Source organism: Rhamphochromis longiceps, linkage group LG12 (assembly GCF_057381845.1).
Source record: "Rhamphochromis longiceps isolate RC_006_pf linkage group LG12, R_longiceps_female_GT1.1, whole genome shotgun sequence".
NCBI lineage: Eukaryota > Metazoa > Chordata > Actinopteri > Cichliformes > Cichlidae > Rhamphochromis > Rhamphochromis longiceps.
Window position 1 is genome coordinate 26715436 of NC_140568.1, and position 17239 is coordinate 26732674.

Consider the following 17239-nt stretch of genomic DNA (forward strand, 5'->3'; position numbering starts at 1 on the left):
CAGACATGCTGTCAATGCTACAGTACCCTTGTTAACAAAACAGCTTACTGCCACTCCCATATTTGTCCAATGATTGGATCAGACTTTGGGCTAAACCTGGGTGTTCCCTTGTGTCTCTAACCTCAACAGGGCCTGGTTGCGACTCATGAGCACACAATGGTGATTTATAATTACTTTTGGTGTCACTGCACCTAAGCCTAATTAAAACAAAAATGATTTTCCTTTAAAGATGAACGCAATTCTACTTATGTCAAAAACATAAAGCTACTTTTTTAAATTATTATTTAAAGCTAAAGCCACTCTTCAATCAACTGTTGTACAGCCCAGAATTTTTCTTGTAGCAGAGATGTGTACACACACATTTACACAAGCACACCTGCAACCATAACCCTGTGTGACACCACCCGGGAGGCCCGGGGGTGCCAATCAGCCAGGTGTAGATGAAAAATTCCCAGAAGGCTTGGTATCCCAGGTTCATGCTATGTCAGGCCAGGTTCGGCCCTCTTCCAGCTTGATCGACAGAGACAACCTGGCCTTGTCACATACAGCCTTAGGACATGACATAGAGGTACACCTTGGGATTGCAGTTTTCCTAATAGCCCCATGCTTTTGCAGGCAGAGCTGCCAAAGCCATTAGTTTTCTTTGCTTTTAGCTGCTTCTCTTCCTAAGCCACATTGCCATTGGGAGGGAAATATGCTCAGGTAATGACCTGCTGCCACCTCTCCTCCACACTTGTCTGAGGCAGTACGAGACATAACAGTGGAATTAGCTGGCCGTATCAAATTGCACCACAATACTTCAACAACTACTATCCAAGGGGGAAAAGGGGGAGTTGGCAAGAAAGGGGAGGGAAGGGACTTTTTTAGTTGAATATTTAAACGTGGTCACTTGCGGCAGCAGAAATAACAGCCTTTACCCTGATTGCCTCAGTACCCTGGAGGTGGCGGGGGCTGGAGGGTGTAAAGCGAAACTGGGAAAAAAGGAATGGAGACTGCAAGGGAGAGCAAATCTGCATGCACTTGACCTTTTCCCGCTGATTGAACTACCTCATTTCTAACTCCCATTTGGAATTCCACAGAGGGTCCACAGAGACTGTCATTATTCCACTGTCTGCAGCAAGGAAGCAGAGGTCACGAGGTGTTTTTTACAGTGCAAGGTGATTGACAGCTATCCACGTCTTCCTCCATAACTCATCCACGATTCCTATTTATGCAGTTTCATTTTGAGGAATCGCTGGCTTTGCATAGCTGCACTGATTGTGTAATTTGCACTTCTGTAATATTGCTAGATTGTGAAAAGCGGAGAATTTTGAGTCGCAGTTTATTTCAGAGAGACGGCCATATGATATTAGTTGTACATATCTTACCTCATGCATACCACAGCCTCTTCTGTCGTGTTGGCGTCTGATTGCTGGCACACAGAGAATCATTTCCGGATGGTGACATCCAGCAGAGCCATGCCTTCCCTCTGCCCTCTGCCTTCTGCTGTGAACACAGGGGGTGAAGCAATCTTATTGCCTTGAGAGGTGAGCTTGAGGAAAAGGGACTCTGGTGTAGTTTTGGTCGCAGCAGGACTTGGGTTCAAAAACAGGTTCCTTGTTCCAAAGCCTCCGAGCTGGCATTTGGGCGTCCCAGGTGCAAGGCAGCGACACCCTCTGTCTTCGCCTGCCAGAAAGTGGGGGTGGGTTGGACGATCTGAGCGAGGGTACAGAGAGTGTCTGCAGGCTCTAGCTGTCCCACAGGAAATGATCGTGTCTTCATAAAGCTAAACCCAGCACAGCCTGGCTGTGAGAGGCGTTCAGGAGGTTTGGCACACTCCTGGCAGGATATTTTGTTTTTGAGCATGGACGTCTTAACAAAACTTAAAATAAAAACGGAATTTTGGTCCAGTAATTGGACTTTAAAAGTGTGCGAGTTGGAAGAAAAGTTTGAGTTATTTTTTAACCAAACTTCAAGCCATTAATTGCTCTATTTCTGTCTAGTTGCTTCATCCAAATGAAAATACTACAGCAGATTCGAAAGTTTAAATCAAGATATTATTATTTACCTTCTTAAATTCTACTAAACTGGCAATATTTTGCATAAAAGTAGTCCTCTTTGGAGGATTCACCAGCATTTAGTTTTAAGTGAATTAGCCAACGCATTTTAACCTCATAGCTATTATTGAGATTCACAGAGTACTTATTGATCAGTATGTTATTGCACAAGTTCTTTGAAGGGTGTAAACATGATTAGAAAATGCACAAGAAGTCATGTGTGAGCAATTTGAAATTAGAGAGCCAGTTAGAGAGTAGTTTTGGTTTGAACCAGAAATGCACTTTTAATACCACTCCTGCCTTTGGTTTTTCATTCTGCCTAAGCAGTGCAGAGGTTTTGGCAGAGAGAGCATGGGAGTGCAAACTGACCACAGCACAATAATCAAATCATTGCTCCACTGGGACATTTAACTGCAGTCTGCTGTTTACTCATTCTAATGAAGCCCATTTTTGTCATTTTAGGATCTTCATATTTGAATATTTACTTACATAGTTAAAGATTTGACGCCATGGTCTGACCCTAAGGTTTTATCCTAGACCTCTTGCTACAACCCTCTTCCATGGTTCCTTAAAGACTTTAGAGACTATCCCCAAGAATCAGTTTCCCCTAACCAATCACAATTCAAAGGACAATCTGCAAACTCAGATTGTCAGATTGGTCTTCAAATGAAAGTGGCTTCTCAGGAAATTGATCATGGCAGTGACCAGATGGTGCCAGTGATACAAATATACAGGTTTCATTTAGAGGAGTGCATTGAGTAAGAAACAAAACATTTACTTGCAAGAATACAACTCAAATTTGATATCAGTAATAGTTTGTAGTGGCCTATAGTCACTTCTTTTTATGCAATAAAAATGAATCTATTAAATAATAATGAATAAGAGCCATGGGTCTGCGAAGACCATACAGCAGTCAGTATGTTGCTTCTACACTACCTGTTACATCATCTAATGGTGCTTTCACTTGCACTCAGACTGCTTGGTGAATCTCGCCAGCAAGATAGTGGGTGACGATCTACTCACAATGTTCTTGTAATGCATTTGTATCTCATTTTCTCTGTTAACTTTAAGGTGTCATCGATCTAACTTACCACATAAACTATATAAACTAATTTTGTCGCTTTGGTGACGGGGTTCCTTGACACAGTTGTGCATCATTCATGCCAATAAAGCATACTGAATTCCGTTGAACTGAACTTTAATACTTAAAACAAGTTTTTAAGTTTGACCACAGACCCATAGTTGGATAAGATGGAGCCTTATTGATGAAAAATAAACATTAAAACATTCAGCTTTAAGTGATGGTTAACATTATAGAACACTGCATCTATTAAATCCTTCCTTCAAAAACTCCACTGACATTAAATCTTTTACAAATTTTGATTAATCTTTTTGACAACGTTCTCATTTATGCATGTCCTTTCAATGGTTCTCTCCTCTCCTCTCCTCTCCTCTCCTCGGCATGTGTACTGCCTTGTTGTCTGTGCAGTGTTAAATATTAATTGGGAATCAGTGGAGGACTTGTCTCCTAAATGATAGAACAGAAGGGCCCAGGCTTGCCTCAGGCAGCCTGCAGGCGCCTTTCTTCTTCCATTTACCTGCAGGCCTGCGCACCAGCACTTCCTCCAGTTTGACAGGCCTGCCCAGGCCCCTCCAGCCTTCCTTCATCTCTCCATCTCTCTCCCGCTCTCTCTCCCTTACCTCCCCGTCTCCTCTGCTCTGTGCACTGGTTCCTTTTCTTGTGCTTATGTGCTTACGATCTTTACCTCTGGGTTTTTCTTTTTTACTCCAAAACTGTGTGTGTGTTGTTGCTGTGTCCATTTGTGTTTGTGCATGACTCTGAATGCTGCTGGCTCTTTGCTGTACATGTAGCCCTTTGAGAAAATGGTGTCACAGCGTGGCATATTCTCTTAAAGACAGAACAAGGAGGGCCTGACATAAATCTTTCAGGTCAGGTTTTTAGCTTGTTGGGTTTTTTTCTTGGCTCTGTGTCCCGCATTGCTCTCTGGCTCATCGCTGAATGGTTTAATCTCTGTTTCCTCTTCCTGATGTCTCCCCATAACGGGCCTCATAGTTTGTCTTTCTGTCTTCCGTGAGTTGTGCTTTGTTCCTCTCTATCAGCCTTGTCATCTGGAGAGGTGTACCAAGACAAAACAAAACAACTGGAGCTGTCTGCTCCTTTGTTGCTCTGGCTGGCTCTAACTTGTGGAAGACCCTTTTGGCTGGAGTTAATTAAGCTGTCGAGATTTGTTTTGGAAATCAAACCAGTTTAACCTGCTGTTTTATTCTCCCTCTCTATCTGTTTTCAGCAGAGCACAGCTTTTCACAAGGTTCACTGAAGGTACGCTGTGAAGCGGCAGGGCTGAATGTAAAATGGGAAGAACCTGGGGAAGGAAGGAGGAGAGGGCAGCAGAGAGGAATGGATGTAAATGGAGGAGAGTAGGAGGTGAAGTTGACTTTGATGCCATAGGAATGAGTTCACAGGCTCATGAGCACAGGCCTAATCGCACATGACAATATCGGCTGGTGTGCCAGTCGCAGCACATAACCACCCCGCTGCTTGTGCTGACTCGGGGTATTTGCTGATAAAGCTCTGCTTTCTAGACCATGCTGTATGCACAATGAGGGTGGCCCAGGCAGGCCTGAGGGCTGGCTCATCACAGAACCTGCTTCTATACAGAACCGTGCACTCAACTAAGCCCTTTGGCAGGCCTTGATTATTAAACAGAAAGCAATTTTTGTGATGAATATAGTTATTTTTTCCATTAATCTATTATGTTGCCCATCCAGCCCCATAAATTATTGCAAATGGAAAGAGCCTGGTGAAACTTGTTCCTGAAATGATGCTGTGGCTGTGAGCAGCTCTCTTCACAGTGTGAAATATTCAGGACGGTTATTTTTCCATTGAAATGCCTTTTTTTTTTTTTTTTTTTTTTTTGGTGTTGGCTGTCATGGGAACAAACACGGAGCTTGTTCTTTTTGTTTGGGTGTTTTTTTTTTAAATTAATTTTGTTGTTGTTGTTGTTGTTTATGAAATTCAGCGTGTAGTGTGAGGTAAACATGTTGCCCCAGTTTTTCTGTTTGTTTGGTGCACGGGTGTCCTACAAAAGGCCTGACACGGCTGCTGCCGGCCTGCATTCCTTTGCGGCTCAAAGAGGACTAAACTACCCACTGGTGTTGTGTTGACCAGACTCTCAGCTAGATCATTAGTAATTAACATGTGCAGTGATCTCCGGAATTAAAGGGAGGCTCATCTGCTTAGTTCCCTTTCATGCACATTAAGATATCTTCCCCTAGACTCTAAGGCTCCTGCCTAAATAGCTTGTCATATTGTAAGATATTTCAGAAAGGTCAGTGTTGATAATAATGTCTTAATTCCTTTGAGAGGCAGCAGGTCTGCTCTGGTGCTGCCAGTGGTGTTAATGGGGCAGGAATGCAGGGCGAGTGCTTTCCCACGCTGTTAGTTTTCTTCTGCTGGGTGCGTTTGAGATGAGGCTCTGGGCTGGCAAGGCTCTGCTAATGCAGCCAGAGTGCAGACAAATGGAAAGTGACACTTGTGTGTGTAGAATGGTATTTGTGGTGACGCTTTGACTACAGATAATAAAGTGTTCGCCCTGAGGTGATTTCGCCCGGCAAGCACCCCAGATGAAACTCACTTACTCAGAGAGGGAGACAGAAGAGACTGAGAGGGGGATGAAGAGACAGAGGAGACGGAGAGGAGGATGAAAAGACAGAGAGGGGGATGAAGCGTGAGAGGAGCACAAAGAAATGAAAAGGATGGGGAGAAACAAGAGAAAGCGGTGAAAAAAAGATCCAAAGACATGCAGAGGGAGAGTCAATGTTTTTTTATGGGTCAGAGGGCAACGCTATTATTTCAGAGAGTGGTGGGTTTTAGAGGTCAACACACTCAGGCTGAGAGTTGTCCTTTTTTCAGACTAAATTGTGTTTATTCACCTGTTTGGTGGTTTTTAATAAGAAATCAGTTAGCTTGAAGCTAATTCTGATTTATGGATTTTATTGATGAATTGCTATTGATGTTATTAAAGAGAAAAAACATCAGTTTCATCGGGAGGGTAAAATATTAGAATTAGTTGTTAGTGGGATCTGTGTGTGTGTGTGTGTGTGTGTGTGTGTGTGTGTGTGTGTGTGTGTGTGTGTGTGTGTGTGTGTGTGTGTGTGTGTCTGGCTGGCAGGCCATGTGTACAGAGGAGTCCTTCAGGATCAATCAGTTCTCAGTAATTTCCCCTACAGCCCATAAAAGCCAGGTCTGTCTAGAAGGAGCATGAGGCTGCCACATCAAACCAGCTAATTAATTTTCATAGCTGATTCAGTAACATCTGGCTTTGGAGATAAATTCTAATGAGAAAATGTAAACACGACAGTGTCCTGATGGTATAATATTTCACATTTCTTTGGTAGAAACCTTTATAATAGAAATCCAATTAGCAGTTTTGATTTGGACACGTTAGCCGCATATGTAAAACATTAAAAAACGTGTAACAACATGCGGAACAGAAAGTGAAAAACATTTCTGTTTTTCTGCTGCTCCTTTTCACTGTTATCCAGTACCTGTGGACCCCATCTCTGTATCAGCGTACTGTATTTACCGCACACGTGTGCCGCTTCACTGCAGGCTAAACAAATGACCTCATGCTGCAGTTAGGAGGAAGCCCAGATTAGTCTTTCAGTTTAGTATTTCTTCCATCTGCTTGTGTGGAAAATAGATAGATTAAATCTTGGATGAGATTGTCTTTAATGAAATGAAAGATTAAATGTGGGAGTTTTGTCCAAGTTTTGCTTAAATCTATTTTAACAATTAAATCCATTTTTGACATGGTGCCATGCCTGCGTGCCTGTGAAGGATCAGTGTGCAGATTGCTTTAACATTCTCATTATCCGCTTTGCTATTTGTGAAACATGTTGGCAGGTTAAAAGCCCAATATGCAGTGCAGTATGGTATCCCCTGTTGAAATATCTTGTCCAGCTACTGCTTTTATTTACATAGAAATTAATTTGATTAGAGAAATAATTTTCTTGTAAGTTTGTGTGCGATGTTTGATAAAGTGACGGCAACTGGAAACAAAAAGCTGCGTTAAATAAACCGATTTTGATTCAACAAAGTCGTATTAAAAAAACATCCAATCAATAAGTCATGAAGTATTTAGAAAAGAGTTATCTGGTGAGCACATTTTTGTTTCCACTGCCTCACAATATGCATTTGTTTGATGATTGTGATGACACAAGCAGCTGCTGAATTCAGACAGCTCTATCCTCTGAGAAATCATTGCAGTGATTGATTTTTATCTTTGCAATTATAGATAGCAGAGGCCTGACAAATAATTGCCTGGATTTTTTTTTCCTTCCCTGTGTTGTTGCACAGAAAATCAACCTTGAGATGAACAGAGAGAGATGAGTGCTTGTAAAAAAAAAAATGCTTTTTTGATATCAAGCAAGCAGCAGGGTTTCCTTTCCCCTCACGTGCACTTGAATTGATTAGTACTTTGGTTGAGGGCATATTCAACATGTCTGCCCCCCTGCAAGGCTGCTCTACCCTGTTGATCAGTGGCTCATACATGAGCTTCCTCCGCTCTCTCCCTCTCCTCAGGAAGCTCCTGTGGGGCACCGAGGCTTTGATTGACTGGCGGCTGAGTCCACAGGACGCCTCTATTATTATCATCTCTACCTCGGCAGAGGGGCGGGGGTCTATGTCCAGGGGGTCTGGACGAAAGCCCCTGCTTTGTGTGCCCGATAGTCAATTAGAGGCAGCGCTCTGCCGGAGACGAGTGGGATGCAGGGTTAATTGCAGAGGACCAAACAGCTGGCTCTATCAGGGCCCATTGTGTTTGCAGCAGTTGTCACGGCAATTGAGGCCTGGCTGTAATCGCTGACTAATCAGCCTTGTACCAGATGACACCTCCATTAGCACAAGGCAGGTATTGTTCAGGACGTGAAGCTGCCTCTGGCTTTCCCCAGCCTGCCCATCCTTTTACAGCAAGTTAAGGGACGCTGATTCTATCTGCTAAGAGATAAACAATAGCCACAGGTCAAGGGTTCCTTCAAGGGACAATGCTGTTCAGCCTGCCCCGTGCTTGACAGGTCAAACCTTTTCCAAGCTGGGAGATTGTGATGTGAAGGATTTGAATTGCCATGAATTATTAATTTGAATAAATTTATTACAGTGAGATTAATGGCTGACTGTACATTAGTGCAGGAATGGGCTGCGAGAGTGTGGAAAAGGAGCATCCCGCCAGCCCAGTCCTCAAAAGGACAACCCAGATAAATGAAGAGCAAAGGCGAAGAAAAGAGGCCCAGCACACATGAGTGCATATAGGTTTACGGTATATATGCTGAGTATTTCGAGGACGTGCTTTTACTTAATGTGGACTGTCATTATGAGGGGAAATGGTTCCCAGCGAAAGTAGCGGGTGCTGAACTAAGACTGACCTCTCGCTTTCTTTCGTCTTCCTGGTCATCTCTGTTCCTGTAGTTTGCCCTAACCTCATCACAGGCTGCTCTGTTTGTTTGGCCGTAGTCTGAGTGTATTACACACTCGTTGTTCTGTGAAAACCTAATTGCAGTTCAACCAAATGGTCCTCTTCCTTCATCTAAACAAGCGCTCTTCTCCCCTGCTCACCAGTGTGCATGGTCAGAGGGGATCAAAGCGTGTGGTAAGTAGGGACGTAGACTTTGCAGGAGTGAGTGAGGAAATGCTGAGGGCTTTTTGATGTTTTGGAGCGTTTTCTCCGCTAATAAGAAGAAACTTCTCCAACCTGCTCATAATTTTAGAACACTTGGAACACTAATAAATGGGAGCAAGGGCATCTCAGGCAGTTCTCTCAGACTTTTTCCTCCGCTTATTCATTTAAACCTCTAATTAAAATGCAAAGCATTCTCGTGGTCCTCTGGATTTGGTGCTGCACTCTCGCACAGCCTCTGACTCCCTATCTCCTCTCCTTTTTTTTGCTCCTCTCCCCTGCTACCCCTCCTCTTTTCACCTCACCTAACTCCATGCTCTCATACTCTCTCTGTCTGCCTTTGCTTCTTGTGATCAACACAATTTGACCTCTCACTTGGAAGAAGTGCACAGAATTTAATGGATTTTTTACAGTCTAATCTAACCAGTTCCCTCTTTATTGCTGTTTTGTACCCAGTGGACCTCATCTTTACCAGGCCTCTCCCCTCTGCCGCCTCTTCCACCGTCACACCAAGAAAATTAGTTCATCAGAATTCAAAATGTACTGCTGGCTAATTAAAGGAGTGTTAATTGAGTGTTCAGAATTGGGTACCCCCTTCACCAAATGCACACAGACACACACACACAGAGCAATCACACAAAAAGCACACACGCAATCACAGTGACAGCACCGGGTACACCAAGGACGTTGCGCTTGGGGAGTTTCATGCCAATCAAAAATGGAGAGAAAGGAGAGTGCCCATCCTCCAAGTGAAATGGGATTTCTAGATCATATCATGGCCTATTGCAGCTCAGTTCAGTGCTGTGCTGCCATGTTATCCAATCCCTGCCTTGCTATCTCTGTCTGACCGCTGGAGAGTGGAGCACTGCACAGATAGCCCCTCTCTCACGGCGTGCATCGTGCTAATGAGGGGTGGCATTTAGAGATGTGCTGCTCTGACACATGGGCATTGTGTGCCAGGCACTGGGTGATTAAGGACGAAGGTCAGCCCATTAATTGCCTCCCTGCCATCTCCGCTCCCTGGCGCGTGATCTCTCAGTACTAATGCATGTGTTTGCCTGAGCTTTTATCTAATCTCCAATGCAGTTCAATCACACTATGCTTGGTTTGTTTACATTCCTTTCATGTGAAAGTTTTTTTTCCGCTCTTACTTCTTTTCAAAGCAGCGCTTGCCCAGGTTTTGCTGTTCATTTACTGTGAGCTATTTCATGTGCTTGTGAGTGCACATAGCCTCCTGCTCTCAGGAAGGGAAATAGCATATTCTTCCATCCCCAGGGGAAATAATTAATCCTTACAAGGCTGTCGCATGTTGAAATGAAGCGAGTGTGAAGCATTTAGCCCAGGAGGCATTGCAGGCTGTCGCCCGCACAGGCACCTGTTGTTGTCCCTGCCCTACATTTCATGAGAGAGCGCTGAGCAGAGGATAACAACATGCTCCACTGATGGCAAATGAGACACACAACTGCCGATGCAGGTGTGTGTATGCATGCGAATGTGCCTCCCCCCATTTTTTTCCCCCTGTTTTTCTGCATGATGTTTGCATGCACGACCACGCTAGAGAGTGTGCACAGGTGCAGGAAACCCCCCCTCCCACCTTATGAGGAGGTAAGGGCTCGCACAAAGGAGGCAGTACTGGCGGCCTCAGAGGGTGTTTATCAGCCCGCACCATCTGTATGCTGCTGCTCATTGCTATGATCTACTGCAGCCTAAACCAATAAGTCACAGAGCGCCAGCCTAAAAAGAGACTCACTCCTTTAACCTCCATGTCCTCACTTATAGACTTACTGCTCTGGAGGAGAGAAATGCAGAGACCCCGCACATCAAACACACAGTGTGAATAACAATGTGTGTATGAGAGTGAAATATGCTCTGGTTTGTGGCCATACTTAGGCTACTGTAATCAACTTTGCTATAAAATTTTTACCGTGGAACTTTTTAAAGAGGAAGCCAGAATCAGAAGCATCCAGATGCTCATTTGCCTCCTCCTCCTCCTCTTCTTCCTTTATGCCCATGGGTTCTAATAACCGGAAGCCTTTGTGGAGCTGAGATGGGTTTTGTAGGCCTGAAAGGCCTCTAATCCCTGTGGCCTGTGAAGTGTGAAACCCTTTGATGCCAGGTTGGTGTGCCAAAGGCTCTGCCTATTGACAAACAAGGGCCAAGCTGGGAAAAGACGGAGGGAGAAGGCTTTCTCCTCTCTCTCTCTCAGAAGAAATGCAGGCTCAGGCATGGAAAATATGGGCTCAGTCAGTGAGAAGGAATAGAATTAGCCACCCTTTAATGAATTTCCTGGCTGTTTTTATAGTTTTTTTCCTCATGTGGCAGTAATTAGGTGGAATGATGGGCATACTGCAGCTGGGGGCTTATAGGGGCGGCAGGGCACAGGCCCTTGATATGCCTGAAAGCCAAGTATCTTTCCTCATTTAGACCATGTGATGATCAAAGATGTTTTTTTGCCCTCATGTAAAGATGATCAGAAAAAATGCTGCTATCCATTTGCATGTGGACCAGCAATGTGCTTTGAAATGAGCATGTTTTTTTCTTCTGAGCAAATAAGTCTTCTGTCAGTTTTCCTCTGCAAGTCAGAACATCAAAGCAAATGGCACTGCTGTCACCAGGGAAGCAGGGCTTTGCCTCAGTAAGGTTGGTTAGATCTTAGATAGGCTAGCCTGGCATACTCAGACAAGCCCATTAGAATGACACTCTAAATTAAAATTAAATAATTAATGTCAGCACTTTTTTTTTTCTTTCTTTTACAAAATTTAAAGCCTAATTTGATGCCATAGAGTTTCTGATCTGGAAAGCATGTTGCCTGTCGGATGAAACAACACGCGTATAATAGTTCAGGCACTAAATTTGGCTTGGAATATTCACAGTTTCTCCAGTCTGCTGTTAAATTCCCAATTTATTTCTTTTATGATATGGATCTTGTAGATTTAATCATTTTCACAGTTGGAGACCCATAGGGTTTTTGAAATGAACTCCCCATGCTTTCTGTAATGGGAGCAAAGAAATGAGAATTGTGACTACTTGGCTGTGGAGTCTCTTTAAAATGATTTTGCAATCGGAAAGCAAATGGAGTGAGTCCTAGTCACAGCCTGCACCCTGCAGACTGCCTTGGGTCGCCAGGACATTTGCTGACGGCACAGTTATGGCAGTTAAATTTTTGTGCATTTTGTTAGCTTTTGCATAAAAAAGTCATTTTTGAAGGGGTTGCAAGTCATTTGTGGCAGCTGATATATTGCTTGTAAATTGAGTTCTTTTCCCACCCCCATACCCTTTTTGTTGCACTGAGCTAAGTAGCCATGAAATTGCCTGAATAATGTTGTTTAAATCCAATCTCACTGCAGTGCCTCACCTCCGTGCCCAGCCCCCCCCCAAACAATGACACATGGTGGGGTTTTTAGAAATTGCATTTTTTCCTGTTTGCCACCTCAGTTCACAATGGCCAACCCTTGGTTCAACGACCGAGGACCATCGCCAGTCTCACTCAACACCAGTGTCCAATTGATTTTTGAAATGAGTGGTTTCACTGGTCAAACCTTAGAGAGAATTTGGACGTAAAGTAAGAGGAAGACATTTGCTATACTGGCGTCTATTTATCTTTTTTTCCTGTTCAATCAAGCATTTTTGTGTAGTTTTTGTAACATCAATTTATATTACAAGGATACGGAGGCCAGCTTTTTACTTCTCTAACCTCATACTGGAAATATTTCATTGTCACGTATGAGCATACCATTTGTAAAACTAATGTTTGATTTATTTCATCACTGAGTTTATGTTTTTCTGCCTTTTTAACAAATACTTTCAGCAAAAAAAAAATATCACTCAAGTATTCTGGACTTGGCTCTGCTCTCATGTAGTTCACCTTAACCAGGCTACTAATTCCCCAAGGATTTTTAATAGGTTTTTGCTAGGGCCTCTCATGTACTCCTGGACTGAATAAAAAATGTGAAAATTCTGTGGCCAAGGGTAAGACCCAGTAAGTGATAGCACTTATAAATCTCAAATGTGCCACTGCAATTAAACAAGCTTTTATCCCCTCCCCTTCATCCCTCCTTGCCTGGTATCCAAGGCTAACCCAATTCAATGCTAAAGAGAGTCCGAATTAATTTCACAATGCACTGATTTAACAGCGCCTAAGGTACCAGGCTTTGACAGAATGAGTTTTTAAAAAGATCCATTTGTCTAGGGATGAACTTCCACAGGAGGGTGAGAAAATGAGATGGGAGGAAAGCTCAGATGGAGGACGAGAGAGAGAACGCAAATGAATGCCAGCCCTCATTTACAATTTTCAAACTCTGTGTGGGTTTGCTCTGAAGTGTTTCTGCTGTTTGTAATCTTGTGTTATTCGCCTGCTCTTGTGTCACGATGACATCTTTTAACCTGCTTTCAATCTAGCCGTGGTGCTGCTGCCAGATCTTACTATTCCAGGAGAACAGTGGTTATTACAATTGATTGACCCGGCTTTGTGAATGCCATTGCTGTCAGGCTCTTTGATATTTCTGGTAATTAAACCCCAGGTCTGCTGTTCGCTTCTTCTACGGGCATTTGTTCATTTAAGTCATTCTTTTTTTTCTTCTTTTTTGTGTCTTGCAGGTGAACTAGTAGTGCCCACACACTCCCCTCGCTACCCCACTGCGGCAGAACTTGATGCCTATGCTCAGAAGACAGCCAACAGCCCGCTGTCCATCAAGATCTTCCCCACCAACATCAGGGTTCCCCAGCACAAGCACCTTAACCGGACTGTAAATGGATATGACACCACAGGCCAACGCTATAGTCCCTACCCACACCTCCACACAGGGGGCTACCAGGGTCTCCTTGCTATTGTTAAGTCCTCCTCCTCGTCATCGTCATCATCGTCAACATCCACCTTCGTCTCTTCAAAAGGTGTTCTCAAGAACTCCGAAGGCAGACGGACTAAGCTCTCTCCAGCCCACATAGCTGTTGCCCCATACCCGCCCCCTAGTAGTAGCACTTTAGCCAGTGGCCATGGCCAAATGGTATACCACACTGGGCCCTCAAAGCCTCCAGAAGGCCCCAGACTGTCAGTGCCCCCAAATGTCACTGTAGCTGGCTCAGTGATCCCTGTAACGGGGGGCCGAGGCCTGGCCTTGCCCACGCAATCCAACCTTCCCTCCATTCAGAGCATCATCTACCAGATCAACCAACATTGCCAGGCCCAGGCTCTGCAGCAGGTGTGTCAAGGGGCTGCCACCGCACCATCGAATTCCAGCCCTTCCAAGCAGGGCGCGGCTGTCATGGGGGTCTCTTCTAACTCCTCCGGTGGAGGCTATGTGGTAGGAATGGGTCCCCAGGCTAACATGGTATATACAGGTCAGGGGCTGCCGGCTCAGAACTCAGAGGCGATGAAGACTGGTGTGTACGCAGATGGTATGGACTATATACTATGGCAGAAGCAGCAGCAACATCAGCAGCAACAGCAGCAGCAACAGGCTGTGCTCCGCATGTACAGTGGAGGCAGTGGAGGAGGGGGCGCCATCAGCAAGTCCCCGGAAACTTGTGTTCCAGGAGGAGGGATTATGGGTGCCCAGGTGTCCTCCTCTTCTTCTAGACCTTACCACCTGACTGCCAGTGCCAGTGGAGGAGGCGGGCTGGACAAAGTCAGCTCTTCCCCTTTGAACTGCGTGGGTATGCACGGAAACTTCTCAGTGGGTCAGTACTTTGCGCCGCCGTGGAACAGCGTGCTGGTGACACCTGACAGTGACTGCTACAATCCCCAGGAGCTTTTGGGCACCTCCACCGGAGGGCCGGCCACAGGGCACAGAGAGATGGGCTACCCTCACCACCATCACCACTATCACCATCACCATCACCACCCTGCTATAGACAGCGGGGGAGGTTTGTGCTGCAGCCTGCCCAGCAAAAGCTTGTGCAACACGTCTGTGCTGAGCAGCAGCTTGCAGTCTCTGGAGTACCTGATCAACGACATCCACCCACCCTGCATCAAGGAGCAGATGCTTGGCAAAGGCTACGAGACTGTGTCTGTGCCACGTCTCTTAGACCACCAGCATGCACACATCCGCCTCCCTGTTTACAGATAGAGGGGGAAGTAAAGGAAACGAATCAAGAGTTGTGAATTTGTGAAGATTCTCCAAGTTTAAAAAAAAAAAACAAAAAAAAAAAACAGATGTTTTTTTTGGGAGGGGGGGCAGGGGGTTGATGCGAGTGCCACTGCTTTAACTAGTGTGGGTGCTTAGAGAAGAGCAGTTGTCGTGCTGTGTGGCCCTAGGTTTGGTGGTTTCAAGGTAGGCTGTGGAAATCCCAAATACAAAAAGTGGTAGTGATTGCCAGTGGGAATGAAAAGGGATTTCATGATTCTCCTGATGTTCCAGCTTGTGGTTTGCCAATAGGATTTTGAATTAATTATATTTTTGGTCTCCTGTTTTTGTTTTGTTTCTTGTTTTTGTTTTTTTCTCATGCCTGAACTTGTTTTGACCAGAATCATAGCTTGACATGAAGTGCATAAGCCACTTATATCCCCATTCTAAATACTAAGGATGAAGCTACTGTGTAGGTTGTCACTGAAATGGTCACAAAAGGGCCAATATTTAGGGCTGCTCTCAAAATCCAAACTCTGTAACAGTACACACACGTGAACACGTACAAAAGACAAAAAAACAAAACATGTACTGACAAGTGAGAAGACTATAGGCTGTACTCGGGTGTTATGTACAAGGATCATAAGGTTGAGTTAAAAGGCTAGTACGATATTAGTTATTATTGCTGTTATAATAATTGATACATAAATTGCACTGCTTGAATTTTGTTAACTTTGAAGTTTGGAATTGGGTAGTTTGGATATGATATATTTAAGAAACTTGAAAAACTTGAACCTATTTTTTGTTGTTTGATATATTTGTAGGTATATTATATGTATTTGGCTGCTATGGGGAAAAGTGTCTCAAATGCTTGCTTTTTTTTTTTTCAATTTAATTTTATTATTTTCCACTTTTTGTTTTGATGACTTAATAATTTCTCCTCTGGCTGACGTGCAGTTTCTTATGTCCTGGTGTGAGGCATAGTTGCTGCTTTGGTTCTGTAAGAACCTGTTTGGAGAGCTGTTTTTTTTCCTAACCAACACTGGAATCATACAATACAATAAATACTTATTTAAAAAGAAAACATTGCAAAAAAGAAAAAAAAACATTACAAGAAAAAGAATTGTTACAATGAAGAATGTGACTGGGAGGTTATCTGCATAACCTTACATGTATGTTAATGCGTGTATGTGGCTGAGTGCATGCGTGCGTGCTTTGTCTTTTTCTTTTTTAAATTTGTGTTCTTCAAAATCCTCAGACTTTTTTTTTTCTTCTTCTTCTCAAATTCTGTCATTACAAGATTTTTACCACCAAGACCGAAAGACTGAGTCACCGGTCCCATAAACATTATATCTGCATAATGTACGGGAGATGGTTTGCAAATTCAACCCCTCTTATTTAATTTTTATTTTCGGAGGCTTTAGATTTTCAGTGGAGCTAGAGAGCATTTTCTCACGTGACTCCTTTATGACTGTATTTACAGCACTACAGCCTCTTCATCTGTCAGGTGCTATCATCATGAGAAAGTGGTGGAAACAAATGGAGATCATATCTTCGGGGTGCTATTCACCCCTAATCCTGCAAACAAAAACAAATGAAAACAATCATGCCCTGTCCTCTGGCATCAGATGAAATGAGACTCAAAGCTCACTGCTTTTCATTGTCCATTTCAGCCCCTGGTTGGGATGCGTTTAGCCGAGGCCAGTCTTAACTTGATGATTCAGAGCAGTGAAATATTTATTATGACTGTGAGATTCCCTTGAATGTACTGCACTTAAATTACTGCGATGTTTTATTGCCTAGTGGGACTCAAGTGAAAGAGAAAAATTGGATCAGTGCAGCAGTCCTCTGGTCTTAAATTAGCATTTCTTTTGTCAGTCAAATTTGAGTAGTAAATTGAATTTATTAACTGCAGAGGAAGAAAGAACCAGAGCTTTGTTGTGGGGAAATACTGGCATTAGTCTAGATTTATGAAGTGCAATTATTATGACTGTATTAACATTTTTTTTCTCTGAGCTTACACCAAAAAAAATGTAAACTACAGTTGTCAATACATTCCCAATGTACCACATCCCTAATCCTTATCCATCTTTTGTTTTGAGGTGTAAAATAAATTTCTTTAAAAATGTATTCAGAAGCCACATTTCGGCTTTGAAGTCTGTGATTATTTTTTAACATGTGACCTCTAAAAGGCAGTGGGAAGCTTGGGATATTGTTACAGCAGCTCTGTGAGACCCAGAGTGGAATACGGTGTGTGACATCGCTCGGATAATGTGCTGTAATGATAAACGTAGTAGTAGCAGTGCATTTAGATGATCGTCTTTTAAATGTTTACACTTTGGCCATCCAAAGATACGGGACAGACAGCACTGCTGAAAAACATTAACCGTTAATACTGAAATGCGACGGATATTTAAAAGAAGAAGAAGCATCGTTATGATTTGAT

The 17239-nt window shown here is 43.6% G+C and overlaps 1 protein-coding gene across 1 annotated transcript in view; it reads left to right on the forward strand.

The window, feature by feature from the left end:
• The window catches only part of fam222aa (family with sequence similarity 222 member Aa), a 48098-nt gene extending 31175 nt beyond the window's left edge, over positions 1–16923 (forward strand). The window contains exon 3 of the mRNA XM_085425455.1: positions 13328–16923. Within this exon, the coding sequence (XP_085281581.1) occupies positions 13328–14796 (1469 nt within the window). The 3' untranslated portion in view covers positions 14797–16923. The remainder of the gene's footprint in view (positions 1–13327) is intronic.
• Positions 16924–17239: the final 316 nt, after the last annotated feature.